The sequence below is a fragment of the Equus caballus genome, chromosome 19 (genome assembly GCF_041296265.1).
Source record: "Equus caballus isolate H_3958 breed thoroughbred chromosome 19, TB-T2T, whole genome shotgun sequence".
NCBI classification, from domain to species: Eukaryota; Metazoa; Chordata; class Mammalia; order Perissodactyla; family Equidae; genus Equus; species Equus caballus.
In genome coordinates, this window is record NC_091702.1 from 46,433,543 (window position 1) to 46,451,969 (window position 18,427).

At 53.4% G+C, this 18,427-nt stretch overlaps 1 protein-coding gene across 2 annotated transcripts in view; it reads left to right on the top strand.

Moving 5' to 3' along the window:
- Positions 1–18,427, top strand: part of ADCY5 (adenylate cyclase 5) — a 150,737-nt gene that overhangs the window by 121,469 nt on the left and 10,841 nt on the right. For both annotated transcript variants that reach the window (XM_001917066.6, XM_070243700.1), the window contains exons 13-17: positions 7,656–7,772; positions 8,209–8,373; positions 11,156–11,331; positions 13,113–13,142; positions 14,223–14,355. In XM_001917066.6, the coding sequence (XP_001917101.3) occupies positions 7,656–7,772; positions 8,209–8,373; positions 11,156–11,331; positions 13,113–13,142; positions 14,223–14,355 (621 nt within the window). The remainder of the gene's footprint in view (positions 1–7,655; positions 7,773–8,208; positions 8,374–11,155; positions 11,332–13,112; positions 13,143–14,222; positions 14,356–18,427) is intronic.

Here is an 18,427-nt window from a genome sequence, read left to right on the forward strand (position 1 = left end):
GGTCTAGTGAATTCTTGTTGCCTCTGTTCAAGATTATTTATGAAAATGATTCCTGCCTCCTTGTGCTGTATTGAACCTACCTATTTTGTAATCAATGTCCCATTCAAGGAGCTTGCTCCCAATGCCTTTATCTGGCCCAGTGATTTTTCTGACTGTTCTGAGGAGGTCTTAGTTTCCTCAGGGGGAGGCTGGTGGATGGAACGCCCACATCCCTGCCCCCTGGACATCCCGCCAACCCTGCCACACACACGCCCTTCACCCAGGGGGTCTGCTTCTTGCATCTTACAGATGTAGAGCTTCCGGAAAGAATTCGTTTAGAAAAAACAGTGGTCCGTGGCTTCTCCAGTCTGGACCCTGCTGATCTTGGCTGGGAGTCCAATCCACTCTGCTACCCACCTTGGGGTCCCTGCTGCATCCTTCTCTCACAACCTCTGACAAGCCATCTTCTCAGCATTTATCCACTTTCTGGAAAGTAGACCCCAACCTAAGAAATTTTTTTGTAGTACAAACTCCTCTTCCATTTATTCTTCTAGTCTCTTTATGTTGTGAATTACCTGCACATTAAGACGTGAAGGAGGTGATTCTCCCTTTGACGTCTCTGCAGCGGGACGCGCCAGCCCTCCCTTCTCCTGATGTGGGACGTGGCCTGTCGCCAGCACCCGGCGCTCCGCCTGTGGCTGGACTTGCGAAAGTTGATTTTATCACCTTTTCAGATACTGGCATGAAGCAGACTGGACTGGAATTTTCAGTGTCCTTCTGTTTTCCCTTTGAAAACATTCGCCCTTTACCAGAAGCCCTTTTTCATCTGATTCCCACAGTTTCTCGGAAGTCACTGCCAGTGGCTCTCCGGTGAGACATGGCAGCCCCTGACTTGCCCGTGGTCTGGGCTCGGCAGACCCAAAGTCAGGCGGTTCTGTCAGACACAGTTTTTTCTTCTGTTTCATTTACTGTTTCATTTCCCCAAAACAACTAGGACTTACTTTCTTAAGTCGTCCGTATTTTAACCTTTCTGAAGAGAGAAACGTGAAGAAAGCGTAGGCTGAATTAAGTTATCTTCGCTGTCTGTCAGGGGCGGTTTCCTGGGTCCTTTCTGTCAGAAGGTTTTCCAAAACTTCCTACTTTCCGAGTGCTCTGATTGGCTCACCGTGGGCCTGTTTGAGCTTTTCCTGACGCCGCTTGGTCCAGTTCACACACATGCCTGGATTCCTCCAGGAGGCTAGTCCGGTGCCTTGGTCGTCCTCGTGTCCCTCAGTCCTGGTCTCGCTCCTCAGGGCATCAGCCGCCCTTCAGAGCCCCGCTGTCTCTGGGATGCCTTGCCCTGGGCATGGCCCCAAGCACTTTCTTCTGGTGGTGCTGTCTTAGAAGGCCAGTCTGAACATCTGTGCACATCACTCCGCCATTCCCTTGGCATCCGTGCTGACCCGGGCCCCAGAGCTGCTTTTCTTAGAGAAAACCATGCTGAATCCGTCTTTGCCATCACACATGGTCCGTAGACTCAGAGAAGCTCCGATTGGAAGGGGCCGGAGCAGTGAGGCAGCCCAGACACCCACCCGAGGCTGGAATCCCTTTATGCTAACCCTGCGAGGGGTGGGCCCGCCTCTGCTGGATCACCTCCAGGGACGGCCAGCTCACTCACATCTCCTGAGCCCCTGCCCTCTTTGGCTGGCTCTGACCGTTCCCTCAGTCTCCCTGGGGCTTCCGCGGCATCGTCCTGTGAAGCAGCCCAGGCCTAATGCACTTTTGCCACCAGCACCCGCGTGGGTAGAAGCAGGCAGCTCCCTTCTCTCCCCTCTCTTGATCTGGGCTCCCTGTCTTTACTGTGGCTCTTCAGCACATCCTCACTCAGAAGGCCAGACTCTCCTTGCCTGCGATTTGGGAGTTGGCTACCGACAGCTCCAGAAGAAGTACTCAGCTGCATAGCTCTGTGCCTGTGTGTGTTTAAATCTCCCTCATGCTCCAGGCTGCTGGCTCCCTCTCAGCTTGCATCCCACTGACCTCCGGGACCCGCTTGTCTGAGCTCCTGGGCACTCCTCCCAGAGCTCCTCCCAGGCTCCTTCTGCTCTGTGCTGTCACCAAAAAGCCTCCTCTTCTCCGCCCGCAGCCCGAATGTCGCCAGGTCTCACCTTGCTGGCCCTCCTCTCTACCACGCCCCCCTGACTCCTGTCCACAGTTTCTATAGCAGGGTCTTGCTGTACCTCTTACCTCCTAGGTGTCTTCTATCCCATGAGGACTTTAGGATCCCCACGCTCACTTTTCCCTCAGCCTGACCAGGCTCAACATTTTGTCTATTAGGGAAGGGATGTGTCGTTGCCAGACACACGTTCAGTTGGGAATGGAGAACTCTTCATTCATTCCCTCGCGTGGCTTTCGAGTCAGGCAGTCTCAGGTTCATATCCAAGTTCTGTCACTTTGATCTGTGTTTCCCAAGCCTCTAAGATGACTTTTATTATGTCCACATTAAAGATGAGGAAAATGAAGCTCAGAGAGGTTAGGCAGCTTTCCTTAGGTCCCAGAGCAGTATAGCAGGGATTTAAATCCAGATGGTTCTTGACTTCAGAGCCCACAATCCTTCCCCTCCAGGACACTGCCTTTGTTAATATGTCCAGTTGACCTTGAAAGGCCAGGGCATGGGAGCGGTGATGTGGAGTCCAGTCAGCTTCTGCCTGCCTTGTTTGGCCGCTGAAGTTTTCATATCTTTCAAAATGTTTTTCCAAAGTAGGAGCTATTGCTGATTTTATTAGCTCCTTGTCCAAAAGGCTGTTTTCTTAAACTTTTTGCTGTGAGATTTCGTCACCTTCTTTCATCTCAGTAATACTCTGGCCCCACATCACAGACAGGGAACCAGGGCACCAGGGAGGTCATCAATTTCCCTGGAGATTTCAGAGGGGCCAGGATCAGAACTGTCCCTCGTCCCAGTTGTGGTTTATTGATTATGACCCCACTCCCGTTTTTCTTGTTGAATTGATTTGAATTAATCAGACTGGGAATGTACTGGTTTGGAACTTATTTTTTTAAAATCGATTCTTTTTCTGAGCTCTGCCTGTCAGCAGGCATTGAGCAATTGGTTTGCACAGACACGATTATCCTGCCGTAGAAATGCCCTCAGGATCTGCAGGGCAGCCCCGTGAGGAGGCTCAGCCCCCGGTGGAGAGTTTCGTCATCCACACTGGGGTTCCTGAAGGTGCGATTTAGGGTCAACATACAGGTGAACTGTTTGATTACAGGAGATGACCTGCTCTATGAACCGTTACCAGGGCAGGATGTCAAATCTTCTGGAGAGTTCAAAAAAGCAGCCATTCCTGGGTTCCTGCTGAGGTTTTAAAGTCAAGAGTGGATCTTTTTCAAGAGCCACAAGAGAAACTGGCTTGTAGCAAAGCAATGCATTAAGAGTTAATCAGTGAGTAGGTGTGACAGTTACTTTCCAGGTTGAATTTGTTTTTAAATGACCTGCAGTTCTTCTGGGCCCTGTGGGGCTGCTGATCCCAGGTTCACCAGGAAGCCTGTGTGCCTATCGTGATCCCCAACCGCCTTCTATAGAGTTTTAGCATCTGCTAATAACTTTTGCCTAATCAGTCATACACTGGCGTTTGCCGGGTAGTGAAGGCAGCCCTTCAATTGATGGACAGGGTGATAGGAACCGAGACAATTTAAATAACTTGGTGGGACGAGAGTGGAATGGCAACACTTTAAGCAGGCAGATGAGAAACCATCTGTCTACCATTTCAGAGTAAGATGCCATGGTGGTGCCGAAACACTTTCTCCAGCTGTGAAACCAAAAATTCCTTTCATGGGAGACAAGGACTTTTATTCTTATCGGCAACATAGCTCTTTAAACTGCTAATATTAACTAAATTGTCTGTTGAATATAACAGTTTACAGAGCACTTCAAATGCATCATTTCATGGAGTCTTCAGAGCCACCCTGGGAGGTAGATAGTCCCTGTTTGCCAAGAAGGAAACTGAGGCTCAGAGCCCAGCAGGGACTTCCCCAGGATCACACAGCTAGTGAGGGGCCGAGCAAGATTTTTTATTTTAAAATTTCTTTGGAGAGGAAGATCGGCCCTGAGCTAACATCTGTTGCTAATCTTCCTCTTTCTGCTGGAGGAGCATTGGCTCTGAGCTAACATCTGTGCCAATCTTCCTCCACTTTGTATGTGGGATGCCACCACAGCATGGCTGGATGAGTGGTGTCTAGGTCTGTGCCTGGGATCGAACTCCCGAATCCCTGGGCACCAAAGCGGAGTGCACGAACTTAACCACTACACCACTGGGTCAGCCCCGTGAGCAAGATTTTTTAATGAGCACTTTATTGAGATATCATTCACATGCCATAAAATTCACCTTTACATTCTTACCAGCAGTGTTTGAGGGTTCCATCTTCTCTCCGTCCTCACCAACACTTGTTATTATCTGACTTTTTAATTATAACCATCCTAGTGGGTGTGAAGTGCTTTTTGTGTTTTTGATTTGCATTTCCCTGATGGCTAATGATGTTAAACATCTTTTCATGTGCTTATTGACCATTTATATAGATTCTTTGGAGAAACGTCCATTTAAATCATTTGCCCATTTTTAAATTGGGTTATTTGTCTTATTATTGAGTTGTAAGAGTTCTTTGTATATTCTTGTTATAAGACCCTTATTAGATATATGGTCTGCAACAATTTTCTTCCATTCTGTGAGTTGACTTTTCACTTTCTTTTTTTATAATCATTTTTTTATTGTGGTAAAATATACGTAATATAAATTTTTCCATTTTAACCATTTTTAAGTGTTCAGTTCAGTGGCATTAGGTACCATCACATTGTCACGCAGCAATGACCACCATCCATCTCCACAACTTTTTATCTTCCCGAACTGAAACTTTACACTCATTAAACAATAACTCCCCATACCAACCTTGCTCCTGGCAATCATCATTCTGCTTTCTGTCTCTATGAATTTGACTACTCTAGGCACCTCATATAAGTGGAATCATATGGTATTTGTCCTTTTGTGACTGGCTTCTTTCACTTAACATAATGTCGTTAAGGTTCTTCCATGTTGTAGTGTGTGTCAGAATTTCCTTCCTTTTTAAGGCAGAATAATATTCCATTGTATGTATGTACCACATTTTGTTTATCCATTCATCTATAGATGGACACTTGGGTTTCTTCCTTTTGGCTATTGTGAATAATGCTGCTGTGAACGTGAGTGTACAAATATCTGTACAAGCCCTTGCTTTCTGTTCTTTTGAGTATATACCCAGAAGTGGAACTGCTATATCATATGGTAATTCTATGTTTAATTTTTTGAAGAACGTCCTACCATTTTTACAATAGCTGTATCATTTTACATGCCCATCAGGAGTGCGCAAAGTTTCCAGTTTCCCCACATCTTCACCAACACCTTTTTTGCTTTCTTGATGGTATTATTTGAAGCACAAAATTTTAATATTTTGCTAGAATTCAACTTTATATTTTTTCTTTTTTGCTTTTGTTTTTGGTGTCATATCTAAGAAACCATTGCCTAACCCAAAGTCACAAAGATTTACTTGTATGTTTTCTTCTAAGAGTTTTATAGTTTTAGCTCTTGCATTTAGGTCTCTGATTCATTTTGAGTTAATTTTTGTATATGGTGTGAGGTAGGGATCCAACTTCATTCTTTTGCATGCGGGTATCCAGTTGTCTCAGCGACATTTGTTGAAAAGACTAATTTGATTTGTCTTGGCAACCTTGTCCAAATCAATTGATCATAAATGTAAGGGTTTGTCTCTGGACTCAGTCTCTATTCTGTTGATGTCTGTGTCTGTTAAGCAGGATTTTAATCCAAGTTTATGCTCTCAAGATCACACACATCTTTCCTTCTACCGTGTAAATGGGTTGAGTCAGAGTGTCTCCTTCATTACCCCAAAAGGAAGTGGTTTTTCAGGATAATGCCACAGACTTGATGATATATGAACACACCTGGGGGGCACCTCTGCTGGAAACAGGGAGTCCAGGGTCTTCACTGCTCAGCCTATAGCCTGATGCCTGCCGGGCTTCTGACACGGCTGCATCTTTCCTGTGGTCTCTCCTTCCCTCTGCTGAATAGGAGTGGCCTTACTGGAAGGGTGGAGGAGGATCTGGGGTGGAAAAGATATATTGCTTCCCTACATGCACACCCAGCCCAAAGCCCAAGAACAAGGTGTGAGCAGGGCACTTACTTGGTGTCAAGAACTGTGAAGGGTCTGAGATTTGGCCTTATTACTTATAAACTAATAAGTTAGCCTATTGCTCTTTCTTGGATGCTGGCAGGAGACATAAGACTCCTGGGTCAGAGACAAAAGACGTTACTACTTACGGCACAGCAAACAGCACGAGCATCGGCATATTTGTGTTGGTTCCCTAAAGTCCCATGGGGATGATGTGACGGGCCCATGTGGACGTCCTGCCTGTAGTGTGTTTGGGTCACAGCTGAAGAACACTGACCAAGGGCCCTGCACTTGCTAGCAGAAAACATTGTAGCATATGAGCCAGTCCCCTCCACACTGGGATTGAGCGGTCAATGGTGGTCACGTTGTGTCTCATTGCCTACTTAGTTGTTTGTGTGACTAGTACAGAAGCTCTTAGTATCAGAGGATGGATAAGCCTCGTAGTCTCGCACACCCGGCCAGAATGTGCAGGGCCCCACTAGTCCTACAGATAGGAAGCCTTCAGAGAGGGGATATGACTTGCTCAGGGTCACACAGGAAAAGCCACACCTAGAACTCAGTCCTCCAAGCTCCTAGTCCAGTGCTTTTTTCCTCCATCCTCCTCTGGCCTTGGAGGCTTCCGTGGGACACCTGGCATGTTTGCAGCAGATGAGCCTCACCAGGAGGCACTGAGGTGGGTGGGGCAGGGGAAGCCCACATCTACTGCTGTGCTCCTCTGGGTCTGCCACCTTCTTTCGTAGCCTGGGTCACTTGGGAGATGAGGAGGACATGGTGGGCCAGGCCAGCTGCGTCAGACTTGGTGGAGCCCAATCATTTAATTGCCAAACTGCAGTGGGTCTTTGGGTGAACATACGGTTTGTCTAGTTGAAGGAAATCTAGGGAGGGTTAGGTGAGGGGAAGGCAGACCTGGAGCGTCCTGCTGAAAAAAGGCTCACTTAATTCTACTTGTCCACGGCCCACCCTCCTGCCCGCATGCTTCTCCGCCCCCTTCTCACAAGCCATCCCCTTCCTCCTGACACCAGGGCCTCTCTGAATCTGCAGACCCACTGCTCCCTACTTCTTCTCCCAGGAAGCCTTCCGACCCTCCCTGGGAAAGTTCTGGGCCCCTCCACGCCTCCTCAACTGCCATCTACCGCCCCTCCCTGATTGTAACGCCTAAAATTCACAAAACGGGTGCATGTGCTTTTTCCTCTGCTTCCATGTTGGGGTCAAAAGAGCATCTTTCCTTTTGTCCTGCCTCTCTCAGCTGTGAGCTCCCCAGGGAGACCCACTCCTGGCCGGCTGCTGAGTCTGTGCTGCTGTTGGCCTGGAAGTAATGGTGCAGTGGAGCAAGGCTGGAAGCTTGCCCACCGGGAGGGCGTGCGGGAAGGCCCCTGGGGTTGTGCTGGAGAGAGGCGAAGGTGGAGGGAAGGGCTGGTTCCGGGGCTGTTTGGAGAGTCTCCACTGAATTCTGTTGTCTCTCTCTCCCTCCCTCTTCGGGACAGCTCTTCCCGGTGCCCCTGCAGACCCTGTCCAGGAAAATCGTGCGGTCCAAGATGAACAGCACCCTGCTCGGGGTGTTCAGCATCATCCTGGTGTTCCTGTCGGCTTTTGTCAACATGGTGCGCGGCCCCACCTTCCCAGGACCTCCCCTGCCCCGTTGGGTCACACCTGCTGGAGCCCTGTACCCCACAAGTGTAGGCTGGGAGGGGAGGTCCCCCCAGACTCTCGAGTTCTCCCTCCTCAGAAATTCTTACTCCTGTCTCACCTCGGGTCTGGGGTCAGATTTGACTCCTAAAGCCTCTGACACAGGCTTTTAGTTCCTCCCTCTCAAAGCTGGTGAGCCAGAAAGCCTCAGAAGTGCCCCCGGAAGGTTTCCGAGCCCCACCCTGGGCAGCTGGGCAAACCTCGCTCAGCCCTCAGCCTCGCCCAGGCTCCTCTCCTGTCCCCGGTCCGTGTCAGGCTGCACTCGAGACAGAGGGTGGGCGGGCGCCCGCTGCCCTGTGGGATGGGCTGCCCTGCCCTGGCCCCCGGGCTGACCCGCCCCGGCCCCCCCAGTTCATGTGCAACTCCAGGGACCTGTTCAGCTGCCTGGCGGAGGAGCACAACATCAGTGCCAGCCAGGTCAACGCGTGCCACGTGGTGGAGTCCGCCGTCAACTACAGCCTGGGCGATGAACAGGGCTTCTGCGGCAGCCCCTGGCCCAACTGCAACTTCCCCGAGGTACTGGGCGGGGAGGGGCTGGGGGCACATGGAGACCCTCTCCCGCCCCTGCCCTTGGCTGCCCTGAGAGACGGTTGGCCGCCCTCGAGCTCACTGCCATCCAGAGACCTCCTTCCCCCAATCTCTCTCCACCAGTGACCAAGGCCAACCTCCTCAATATAACAGTAACAGTAATAATAGCATAGCTATTGTTTATGTAGTCCTACCATGTGCCAGGCGCTGTGCTAAGTGCTTACATACGTTTACTCATTTGTCCTCACAACAACCCTATGACATAGATACTGTTATTATCCCCTTTATAGAGATGATACTGAGGCACAGAGAGGTTAAGTAACTTGCCCAAGGTCACAGAGCAAGTAAGCAGCAGAGCCAGAGCTCCCAGCCAGGTCATCTGGCTCCAGAGTTGGAGCTCTTAACCTGAGAGCAGAGCTGTTTCTGGACCCACAGCTTCGGAGCAGAGCTGCTGCTGCCACAGGAGGACTTGCCTGAGGCCCCTGCTGTGGGTCAGAGAGCAGAGCGGAGCAAAGGGAAGCCGATCCTAAACCAGTGCACCATCGGCTTCACCCACTCGAACTGTGCATCTCAGTGGCTTTTAGTCTATGCACACACGTGTGTTAGTATACGCACACATGTGTGCAGCCATCATCATAATCTAAATTTAGAACATTTTCATCACCCCCAAAAGAATTGTGTACCTACAGGTGATTGGGTTTAAAAAATAGCACCGAGAACCCTTAGACAGCAGCACGTATTAAGCGCCTGTAGTATGCGAGGTGCTTCATCTACCTTGCTGGTCTCCTCAGGGAGCAGTGAGCCACAGGGCCAGGCCCCCAGCCCAGGGTGTTGCTCCAGGCACTGGGTGGGCCCCACACCCTAGCTCCCTGCCAGGGTCACAGGAACCCCGTAAGATGATGGCCTTTTAGCTCTTTGCTGGGGAGAGGATCCATGCCTTCATCCGATTCCCAAAGCGCCCATGACTTGCAACAAGGCTCCAGAAGGGCAGTGAGGGCCCCTGGGCTGTCCCAGTGCTGGCCTCCCCCCTCCCTGGAAGGGGACTGATCCGTGTCCCCTGTACACATGGGGAGGGAACTCAGTGAGGAGTCGGGCCGCCCATGCTCACCTAGACCAGCACATCCCCCCCCCACCCCCCGCACCCCTGCAGGCCCAGCATCCTGTCCCCTCCCCTCTGTGCAGCCCAGCGCTCCCCTCTGTTCCCTCTCACACCAGCTGGGCCCGCAGGGGCTCTGCCCAGGGCTGCCTGCTGAGGAGCAGAGGCTGGCTGTGGTCTTGGCGGTCGCTCCTCCGGAGGCGAGGGTCGGGGAAGAGAGCAGCAGCGGAGCCTGTTCTAGCTCCTCATTTGTGGGAGGTGGTTGGTCCCAGCCTTTAGGGTCCCTCACAAGCCTGGCCAGTTTCAGGCCCTGCTGGCCTCAGAGCTCTCGGGCTGACCCCACCCCACGGTGTCGTTCTGATTCCCCAGGTCCTCACCGGCCCCAAGGCTCTTGGGGGACCCCAGCATTAGGCCTTGGCCCCAGTTGTCTGGGCTCAGGGTCTACGTGGGAATGCAGGCTGGCTCGTGGGGCCCCCTCCCCATCCCCCAAGGACGATATTATTATCTTTGGGGCTGTATTATGTGGGTGTGCCCCCCCACTCCTTCCTCTGCCCCTGTTCCTGAGGGTGACTTGAGGCTGCTCCCTCCCCTTTCCGATCACGGGGTCCTCTGCAGTCCCTCTGTGGGTTCCTGAGGGCCTGGGGAGGCAGAAGGTCCCACCTGGGGGCTGCCCCCACTGCCAACCAGTGCCATTTGGCCCCCAGCCCAGGACAGAGGCAGAGAATAGTTAAGAGCCTGATGGCCAACTCAGAGATAATGATGCTAAATTTAAAAGAAGGAACACCGTAATAGATGCTGACGTGTCTAGGATTAGCGTCAGCGTACATGAAACAGAACGGGGCTGGTGAGGCCACCTGGCTCAGCCCTGCAGGCTTCTGAGAAAGAAACTGAGGCTCAGAAACCGGAAGGGACTTCCCCAGAGTAAGTCATATGGGGCCTCAATCCCACATCTGGAAACTTCCAGGTCAGATGTATTTTGGACTTTGGAATTTTTCAGGTTTGATAAGGTTGCCTCCCACCCCGAGTGGAGTCGGGGCAGCACCTGGATAATGAAGCACAGTAACATTTCTGCAGCAAAACGTATGAATAGTCACAGGGGGCAGGATAAAGATGTCATTAATGTTATATCACTTGGTTCTGTTGCCACCAAATAAGGTCGGTTCAGGTCATAACTGATGCCACCGCATCTGTTATGTAAATGCTTTCAGTTTTCAGGACTTTAGGGTGAAAGTGGCGGGTCAGGGGCTGGAGCTTGAGCTGCCCACAGTTATTGAGGGCACTGTGCCAAGTGGCTTCATCTCATGTAGTCGTCACAGTGAGCCCATGAGATGGAAGGGTTTGCAGATGGGGAAACTGAGGCTTAGAGAGGTTGAGTAAATGGCCCATATCCATAATCAATCAACAATGAAACTCAAGTCGGCCTGAGCCTGGAGCCCTGCTCTAACCATTGGGCTCTACCGCCATACTGGCCAAACTCAGGCCAGACACCCCCCCCCCCGCCCCATCTCCTGGTTCCTAACCAGGGCCCTTCACATGGCATCTCAACAAACATCCCAGACCAGGCTTTACCTCCGGCTGGTGGGAGGCTGGGGGTGGAGCTGGGGGTGGGCCTGGGCCCCAGGGCAGGCAGGGCCGAGTGCTGAGGCGGCTGTCCCCCTTCTTTCCTTTCCGCAGTACTTCACCTACAGCGTGCTGCTCAGCCTGCTGGCCTGCTCCGTGTTCCTGCAGATCAGCTGCATCGGGAAGCTGGTGCTCATGCTGGCCATCGAGCTCATCTACGTGCTCATCGTCGAGGTGCCCGGTGTCACACTCTTTGACAATGCCGACCTGCTGGTCACCGCCAACGCCATGTAGGTGGCACCCCCTCATGCCCCGCATGGGGTCTGGGGCATTGCAGAGAGGCGGGAAGAGCAGGAGGCGGGGTCCTGGGCTGCAGGGGGCTGGCAAGGGATGTGTGCTGTTGCTCACCAGCTCTGACCACCTGGGCAGAGCACCACAGTGTCCTGTTTCTTTCCCTCCCTCCCTTTCTCAGTGTTTGGGGATGGCCCCAGAGTGACTAGGTCCCACTGTCCTTCTGCCTCTGGTTTCCTACCCATTCCTGACCTCAGGCGCCAGTGAAGTTTTCCTCACTGGTTCAGGGCAGCCTCTGATGAGCTATTTTCATCTAACTAACTGCCTGTGGCTCCTCAGGCCCAGAGGGGTCAAGGTTCAAGCTGGATAGCAAGGTCTATGGGAAAGAGGAACAGCCTTTGTTGTTCATGGGCTCTGTCCCAGGCACTTGGACATACATTATCCCTTTTCATCCTCACAACAACCCAACAAAGTAGACATGACCACCAGGGAAGGTTGGGTAGTTTGTGTACTGCTCAAAGGCTCCTGGCTGTGATGGTGAGTGGTTGAGTCCCTCAGCCAGGAGGTGGCAGGCATGCGGGTCGTGCCCCAGGCTATCTGGCTGGCAGTCAGCCTGGTCATATAGCAACAGATGTCAGATTTCCAAGGGAGCTTGTTCCGTGGGGGGAAAGAGCTCTGGCTTTGGGTCAAAATGAGTTTGAATCTCAGCCTCAGACACACATTTAGCTATTTTTCCTGAACCTCATTATTTTTTCCCCAGTAACATGGGAATAATAACACCCATAGTGGTAAATTGTATGTAAAGTGCCCATATGTGGTACCCTTTTCTTCCCATCACCGTCCACCCCAATACACACCAGGCTCCCCTCCTCCTGCTGAAGGGGCGGCAGAGAACGGAGGTCACTTCTGGGTCTGGAGACCCTGGTTTAGCTCAAGGGCAGCACCATCCAGTAGGTAAATAATGCAAGCTGCTTATGTAATTTAGAATTTTCTGGTAGCTATATTAAAAAGGCAAAACATGCAATTAATTTAAATAATAGTTTCATTTAACCAGTATATCTACAGTGTTATTTTAATATGTAATGGGTATAAAATTGTTAGTGAAATATTTTACATTTTGTCCCACACGAATTCTTTAAAACCTAGTATCTGTTTTATGCTTACTGGGCATTTTAGCTCGCACTAGCCACGTTGTGAGGCTGGGGGCACATTAGGCTAGTGGGTACCCCACGGACATTGCCAGGGTGGTGTTTCTCCTCCTCTGGTGGCAGCCAAGGGCTGGAAGTGGAGGAGGGCAGGCTTCCCTCAGTTGGATGTGGGGGGACCCGTCCTTACTTCCCATGGTCCCGGGGAAGGGCCAGGGATTCATGGTCATGGTGACCAGATGCTAGTTGGGCTGGGCTTCCTGCAAGCTTCCCATCCTCACAGTGTCCTTGGATCCAGAGGGGTGCGAACGGACAGTGGGGGCAGCAGCCTTGGGCATGGGGGGCAGCAGAGAGCAGGGCCTTTAGGGCAGAGTGGGCGTTGGGGCAGAGCAGGGTGGGGGGGCGGAGCATGTGGAGGGCGGAGCATGTGGAGAGGTGGAGCATGTGGAAGGTGGAGCAGAGTGGAGGGGCGGAGCATGTGGAGGGAGGAGCATGTGGAGGGGTGGGGCATGTGGAAGGTGGAGCAGAGTGGAGGGGCGGAGCATGTGGAGGGAGGAGCATGTGGGGGCGGAGCCAGCATGGTGGCCGCGGAGCAGTAGAGCGACCCTGAATGCCCTCCCGTCTGTTGTCCACAGCGAGTTCAACAACAACGGGACCTCCCAGTGGTGAGTTCATGCGCTTTCTCTGATCCGGCCCCTCCCTGCCCCTGTCACGGAGCAGCCCAGGGCCCAGCAGAGAAGGGTGGTGCCCAGGTGGGAGGGGGGCCAGGTGGCGAGGTGGGCGGTGAGGGAGGAAGCTAGAGGGGGCCAGGAGGCCGTCCCCTCCCCAGGTACCGAGGCGGCTGCCTTGGGTAGATGCCTTCCTCTTCTTTTATGATCCGCAGACCCCCCAAGATGTTCTGTAGACTAGGTGGCCAGGCTCTTAGACCCACAGGTCGTTCCACAGGCCTCATCTTAAAGTATTTGGCCTCAAGTTTTTCCCCTGGAGGGTGTGGGAGACCCCAGGCACAGGGACCCCCAGGCACAGGGGCACAGGAACCGGTGCCCTCTCTCCCTCTGGAGGTTAGGCCCTGCGTCAGGGCAGCTGCTGGGCAGGGAGTCTGTGCGTTGTTCATGGTTTGGGCTCTTTGCTGGGACAGGGAGCGGAGTTTGGAATACCTGCTTTCATTGAGTATTCATAATAATGTTAGCAGAAATATAATTAGACAATAATAACTACCTGTTTCGGAGTTCCTGCTGTGTCAGGTGCTGTTCTAAGCATTTTGTGTGTGGTATCTTTAATTCTTAACCACAATCCTGCAGTGTGGGTATTGTTATCCCATTTTACAAATAAGGAAACTAAGGTTCAGAGAGGTTAAGAGACTTACCCAAGGTTGCCCAGAAACGGTCAGTATAGCCTGCCTGGCTCCCTTGTTCCTGCACCCATAGCCCCGTCTAGCCCCCTGAGAAAAACCTGGGATGTCCACACTGCCTTTTAGAAGGGCCACATTCATCCCTTGATGTGACAGAGGGAAGCTCTGTGACGGGGGAGAGAAGGCATCAGGAGAGGAGGAATGGCTGCTGAGCTGCAGATAGGGGCCGAGATGGAGCTGCCAGCCAGGAACGCTTCCTGGAGGAGGCACACTTTAGGCAAAGTTTGAGCAGGAGAGTGAGGAGGAGGAGGAGCTGTAGTGGGAGGAAGAGAAAAGCCCTGAGGGGGCCTGGGAGCCTGCCCTGAGGTGCCAGGCATCTCCCTCCCGCCTGCAGCCCTGAGCATGCCACCAAGGTGGCGCTGAAGGTGGTGACGCCCATCATCATCTCAGTCTTCGTGCTGGCCCTGTACCTGCACGCCCAGCAGGTGGAGTCCACCGCCCGCCTTGACTTCCTCTGGAAACTGCAGGTGGGTGGCCCTGGGGCTGCAACTGGGGTGGGGGAGGCGCCTGGGCCTCACGTTTTGTGAGTGAGTGAGCTCATCGCCTGGGCTGGGCTGGGCTAGTCCTGCGCTGACAAAGTGTCTTGCTTGGGCCCCGTCCCAGCTGACGGGTGCCCCACGTCCCAGGATCTGCTCCCTGCGCTGTGGCGCAAAGAGGAGAAACCCCGGAGCTTATTCCAGACAAAACCACCCTGGACAGCGCTGGGACTTCGATGGGCCCAGGAGATATGCTAAGTCGCAAATAAGTGTGTGCTTCCAGAGGCAGGGACAGACTGGAGGCAGGGACAGACCCAGTTTGTGGTGGGGGCAGCAGAGAGTCAGAAGGATGGGGGATGACGGAGTGGCAGGAGTGGAGGAGAGGAGTCAGGCACAGGCCCCGTGTCGTGGGCCTGGTGCAGGAGCGGCACGAGAGGCTTCTCGAGCAGGGCTGGGTGTGACCAGAAGTGGGCGTGACAGCTCCTCCAGGGACTGTTGATGGGAAGCCCAGCCAGGTGGCTGTGCCCTGGCCCTGGGGAGAGGTGGCCCAGGCAGGGGCAGAGGCGATGGGGTGCTGGGGGTCCACAGCTCTGACCTGAAGCCCAGCCAGCACTCTGCCCTCCAGGCTTTGTGCCCTGTGCCCTGATTGTGTCCATCTGGAGAGAGGATGCTGCCAGGCCAGGCACAGGGTGCTCCAGGTGCTAGCAGCAGCCCCTTGGCCCTTTGTCACCTGCTGAACCACCTGAAAATGTCCAGGGGAGGGCACTCAAGGGTACTCAGCTGAGAAGGCCCGGTCTCCCGTGTGGGTGGTGGCAGACGTGTCATTCCAGCCCAGCTTCTTGCTGGGCGTAGCTTAGCCCGACCTCTCTGCTTGCACCAGCCTGGGCCCTCTGTGCGTACCGCTTCTCCAGCTCATCTGCGCCTGCTTAGACCTCTCCATCCTGAACTGCTTCTTAACATTGAGACTGAAGTCTTGAGGCTGGGGCAGGAGGCCCTGGATTTTCGGTGGATGCTGAGTGAGGATGGGGCCCTCTCGTTGCCCCTGCTGTAGGGTGTTGGGGCATGAGGTCTGGCTCGGGCTCCCACTGAGGTCCCCATGGGGATGCCTGAGGTTGGGGAAACATGCTTTCCATGCAGAATACCCCACACAGGCTCTGGGATGGGAGGGAGCTTGCGGAGATCCAGCCTCCTCCCAGCTCTGTCTCACCCTCTCCTTTGGGGAACCTTCCAGAGGGCCCCAGCTCTCTCCTAGGGCTGACCAGACTCTGTGGGACCTGGGGCCAATGTCCCTCTGCTTCTCTGCTTGCATACACCCCAAATCCCCCAGGAGCCCCTCCCAAGATGGTTGCTGTTGTGCGACTCAGTTGTGTAGCAAAGGCCTCGAGAAAGGGGTGGAAGCCAGCAAAGGGGGCCTGCCCCTCTGCCTCTCTGTGTGACCTGCCGCCCTTCACCCCGCTGTGTCTTTGTCCAGCTCCTTAGTGCACAGGGTCAGACTGAGCTGCCTGGCAGGGCTGAGCAGAGCGGCCTGAAGCTTGCCCACTGTCCCCACGCCCTGTTCCCCCTGTGCCCAGGCGACAGCAGCCTGCTGTCAGCCCCCAGCCCCCTGCTGCCTCTCAAGTTTGAAGGTGAAGCCCTGGACGAACCCCAGGCGAGTTCTGAAGAAGAACCGGCACGCTGAAGCCCCAGCTCTCAGCCGGCTCTGAACCTCCCAGGCCCGAAACAGCCAGAGCCGTGGGGTCTCTCCTCTGCTGCAGGAAGGGGTGTGACGGGGACAGGGACAAGACCTCCTCCGGTCGGTCCCCTCGGTCTGAGCCCCGCACAGGTGCCTCGTCATTCCCATTCCCTCCAGCATCCCGGGCTGTAAACCAGCCCCCCGGCTGTGCCGAGGGTTTGGGGACGCGTGGGGACCTGGCCATTCTCTGGTACTCCCCGTGGGGTCTTAACCCCGGGAGACGCTTGTATTATTAGCGCATTCCTCTCCACATGTGGTCACAGAAACAGCTTATCTCCACTTCATCTTTCCCTCCTGACTTCCCCCTTCCCCACACCCCAAGCCCCGCCCTCCATTTTTATCTTCTTTTTTGGGGAAAGTTTTAAAATATAATTTTAAACCTATGGGAGAGTTCCAAGAACAGTGTGAAGAACTCCAGCAGATTCTTCAACCACCCGTCGCCAGGTTCCCCAGCCCTTGTCTTGCATTTGCTCCATCACCCCCCCACCCTCCCTCCCTTCTGATAGGATGCCCCCTCACCCCTAAATTCTCCACTCTCTCCCCTCCAAAGGCAAGGACACTCCCTGCATTACCGCCAGGCGGCCTCCCAGTCAGGAAGTCACTGGGCAGCACCGCTGTCCCACCCACAGAGCTGTTCAAAGTTTGCCACCTGTCCCCGCTCTGCTGCAGGACCCTGCCCGGGCGGACTCTGCATTGTGCTGGCGTGTCTTCTCGGTCCTTCCTTGTCTCGCAGTCCTTGCCAGTCTTAAAGAGGTCCCTATTCCATGACCCTCGGCCTGGGTCCAGACTCATGCCCTGCTTTCTTGAGGAAAGCGTGGAAATGACACTGTGTACCTCTCGGTGCATCACCCCTGTGTCCCGCCCCTGGTGATCTTACCCTCGATCATCCGCTCAAGTAGGCATCTGCCAGGTTTCCCCACTGTCAGCTCCCCATCTTCCTCTTGTGTTCAGTTACCATTTTGTGGAAAGATATTCCGAGATTTCACCAATATTCTCATCCTCAGCACACCTCCATCCACCAGTCTCGGCATCCATTACTGACTCCTGCCTGCTGGGTGGTGGCGGCCTGTGTCCATCGCTCCTGCATTTGTTAATTGGCATCCTGCTATAAGGAAGAGCACTCCTTCCCCCAGCTTATTTACTTAGTCATTCATTTATCCATATCAACATGAACTCACAGTTTTCTATCAAATTCAGTGGATTTTAATCTGCTCCTCTCATTACTTATGTTAAATCTCAAATTGTCCTGAGTTTGGTCAATGTTTCTTAGGTTGGCTTCTGTGTTCTTTGACACACATCTCCATCATTTTTTGAGCATTTTCTTACTTTCTGGCACAAGAAGATATCTGGGGCACACCAGGTCCTTTTCCTGCTCCAGCCCAGGGATCAGTGACTTCTTCGGAGAGCCAACTCTTGCTAGGGGAGGGTGGCATGTAGAAACTGAGATCAGAGCCCTTGGTGTGCTCCCTGTTGTAGGTCCTCTCCGTGGACACGGCTAGGAAATATCTGTAAGTTTATATGAACATACGTGTGTACACACATGCGTATGTATCAATACTACTTTAGTATCTCTTTGTTGACACTTAAAACCGTGAGTTCATACCAGTACCTCCGTTTCCAGTGCAACACCTCAAGCTTCTTTCTAGCCTTCCCACTTTCATGCTTACAGATATCATCTCTGGCAGCGAGAAACCCAGCTCCCATTATCTGTCATATGTTTACTCATTTGCTCAATGGAACCAGCCTGCCCCTCACTCCAGCCCCCCTCTGTGCCCACCATGCCCTCTCCCCTCTTCACCACCCTGCTTGCTGGCACGCTGGGCATGCCACCATGTGGCCCCCGTTCCTCTGATTGCTTCCTCGGGGATGCAAGGGAAGATTGAAAGGGAAGTAGCTGACTCCCCTCCCCGGTGTTGAAAACAGTTAAGAAGGCCTGTGCACATGTGTGTGTGAGTGTGTGGCTGAGCATGTCCCTGCCTGCCAGGTCTGTCGCCCTCTCTCCACCAAAGTCTCCAACAGGCTCATGATGCTTCCACGTCCCTCCATCTCCAACCCTGCCCTAGGGCTTTTGGGAGGTGGACAACATCAAAGAAATACCAATGAACAAAAGCCTGAACGCAGGTCCTTGGGATGGGGGCGTGATGGTCTGTTGCCCCACCTCCAGTCTTGCCCAGCAGCCCATTTTGCTGTTGGATCTATGGTCGTGGTGGATGGGTGTGGTGCTGACAGGGAGGTGGCGAAGCCTGGGGTCCTTAACTTCCCTGACGCACCTGCTCGAGGAACACACCCTTCCTTACCCGCCAGGCCCCCTCCTGGCCGAACCACTGGGTC